Source organism: Cyprinodon variegatus, unplaced genomic scaffold (assembly GCF_000732505.1).
Source record: "Cyprinodon variegatus isolate N-32 unplaced genomic scaffold, C_variegatus-1.0 Scaffold312, whole genome shotgun sequence".
NCBI classification, from domain to species: Eukaryota; Metazoa; Chordata; class Actinopteri; order Cyprinodontiformes; family Cyprinodontidae; genus Cyprinodon; species Cyprinodon variegatus.
The window spans coordinates 80,931-83,185 of record NW_015150765.1 but is presented as its reverse complement, the minus strand read 5'-3'; the positions used below and the strand labels follow the sequence as shown (position 1 = coordinate 83,185).

The 2,255-nt window shown below is 47.2% G+C and overlaps 2 protein-coding genes across 3 annotated transcripts in view; one reads left to right on the top strand and one right to left on the bottom strand.

The window, feature by feature from the left end:
• Positions 1 to 768, bottom strand: part of ago3 (argonaute 3, RISC catalytic component) — a 7,289-nt gene extending 6,521 nt beyond the window's left edge. For both annotated transcript variants that reach the window (XM_015384451.1, XM_015384452.1), the window contains exons 1-2: positions 549 to 768; positions 64 to 198 (exon numbers count right to left, since the gene is read on the bottom strand). In XM_015384451.1, coding sequence (XP_015239937.1) covers positions 64 to 198; positions 549 to 731 — 318 coding nt within the window. In that variant the 5' untranslated portion in view covers positions 732 to 768. The remainder of the gene's footprint in view (positions 1 to 63; positions 199 to 548) is intronic.
• Positions 769 to 1,751: 983 nt separating this feature from the next.
• vps35 (VPS35 retromer complex component) overlaps positions 1,752 to 2,255 on the top strand; it is a 17,888-nt gene continuing 17,384 nt past the window's right edge. Inside the window, exon 1 of the mRNA XM_015384449.1 lies at positions 1,752 to 1,899. Coding sequence (XP_015239935.1) covers positions 1,885 to 1,899 — 15 coding nt within the window. The 5' untranslated portion in view covers positions 1,752 to 1,884. The remainder of the gene's footprint in view (positions 1,900 to 2,255) is intronic.

Sequence of the window (2,255 nt, the reverse complement as noted above, 5' to 3'; positions counted from 1 at the left end):
AGCTTTTGGGACCTTTAATGTGTTAAAGGCTCCCAGTCTGTGCTGGTTTTACTCCAGTCTCACCCGCTCGTTCCGATCTGCGCAGAAGAGACGGGTGTGATGGCGCTTCTGGACCACGATAAAGGTGATCCCCGGCTGGTACTCCTTCTCCAGACTGATGCACGCCTCCCTGATGGCCAGCAGCTCGTAGTGCAGCACCTGCAGAGACGGATGATACGGAGGCCCATAGTCCTCAGATCAGCGTCAACTTAGCAGGAGCCGACGGCCATGCAGCCTTTAGAGTCTGATAAAGTCTCCACGGCTCAGAACTGGGACTTAATTAGGGATTATTTCTGATTTAGTGCCTCTGAATTCATCATAAACATACATGAATGCTTCCAGGCTTCAATCTGCTCATCAAAGAATGAGGATGAGTCAGACTTAAACAAACTTTATTGTCATTTTATATACACAGAGTGTACAGAAAATGAAAATTCGATGCGTACAGCTTTTCCTGTGTTTCATTGACCTGTTTGGAGATCAGAACTGAGCGGGATGAGAAGCGTCACCTGTCTGAACTGCCCCTCCGACACGCCGTCTCTGTAGAAGATGATCCTGGTGGGCTTGTACCGTGTCGACTTGTAGAACTGGATCAGGAGCTCTCGCACCATGGAGGCCAGGTCCTGGATGACCTCCTGCCTGGGTCTCTGGACGCGGACTGTGGCGCAGTACCTGCTGGGGTGGGCGTCCATACTGCCGACCACCTGCAGAGCAACATGATGGATGCTGTGAAGATGTCAAGGACCTTCCCTTTATTTAACCTGCAGGGCTGTTACAGGCACCAGCTGTAGGGGGAGCCAGAGAGTCAGAAACCTGCCGCAGTTTGAGGGGTAAACAGCTGGATGGTTATGGAGTGAAATCTACTCCATTATCTTTGTAATGAAAATGTTTTATAAATGGAAATTCAATTAAAAAAAAGGATAATCCACAGATAAAACTTTGAAATCTTCTTCATCAAAAAGGGTTTCTCTGATTTTATTTTTCAAAATTATTTTTATAAATTGCATTTTCCAGATCACATTCTCTCACCTCTACTTTGCTCTACCTTTCTTATACCTCATCAAAAATACNCTTAAGAGCGTTAGAGTTACTCATTCCTGTATAAACACTGTTTAACTGCTTAATAAATAAAATTGGATCAATGTTTTCACTCTGTCACTTATTCTATTGTTTTTATACTTGTTGACGTCCACCTTGTGTGACCACTTTTGCTGCTGTAACAGCACCATTTCCCCGCTGTGGGACACCAAAGGGCGTTTCTGTTCTATGTTGCGTATATCTGCTGTATGTGTCCAAAGCTCTGATGGCTTCAGGAAGTTCTCCCTCCACCCCTGATGTCATCAGTCTGTAGATGTAAACTAAAACCCGCTGCAGTGCTGAGGCGTCCTTCTTAGGGGCCAGCTTAGGGTAGCAGCTCGACCTCCCCAACATGGCGCCTGTAATTCCTGCGCTGTCATATCTATGGTGTAGCATGCTATGGGGTGGGAGGAGGAAGTAGCCGGCGGGAGAAACGCACAGGTCAGAAATGAAGAATAGAAGTTCTCGTTTTTTTTGGCAAAATTTCAAATGTTGGACTTTTAAAACATGACTTGATTTATCGCCCAGCCCTGATTTAAATCTGTCCTGTTTCTCCATAGATGGCTGTGAAGCACCTAGATCAGACTGTAGTGGCTGCATGCAGAGCAGTAGCTGCTGCTGCTCTCAGTAGGACGTTGCTGCGCAGGAAGCTGAGAATAAAAGCCTGTTGTTGTTTTCTTCCAGCCAACCACGCAGCAGTCGGCTCAGGATGAACAGGAGAAGCTTCTGGATGAAGCCGTCCAGGCTGTCAAGGTTCAGTCCTTCCAGATGAAGCGATGCCTGGTAGGCTGCTCTCCATTATTCTCTCATCTGCTTCAGTATTTCACACAAACACTGAACATCTTGGGGCCCCTAAAGACTTTATTATTTAAGATTTTCCAGTGAAGTAGTTTTTTCCCAGCAGAGCCTGAGATGCTCTGATCTGTAGTTGGTGAGCTAATTCCCAGCCTCTGGCTGTGGATGGATTGGCCTGCTGGAGCTTATTACCCAATTTAGACTACCCTTGAAGAACCGTGCCGAGACCGGTCCGAGCTCGGATCAGTTAACCAGGCCGAGCTCGGTTCTGACGACCGTTTACACGTCTAGCTCGTTCCGGTCGTGTCTGTCTACCTCGTTCCGGTCGTGTCTGTCTACCTCGT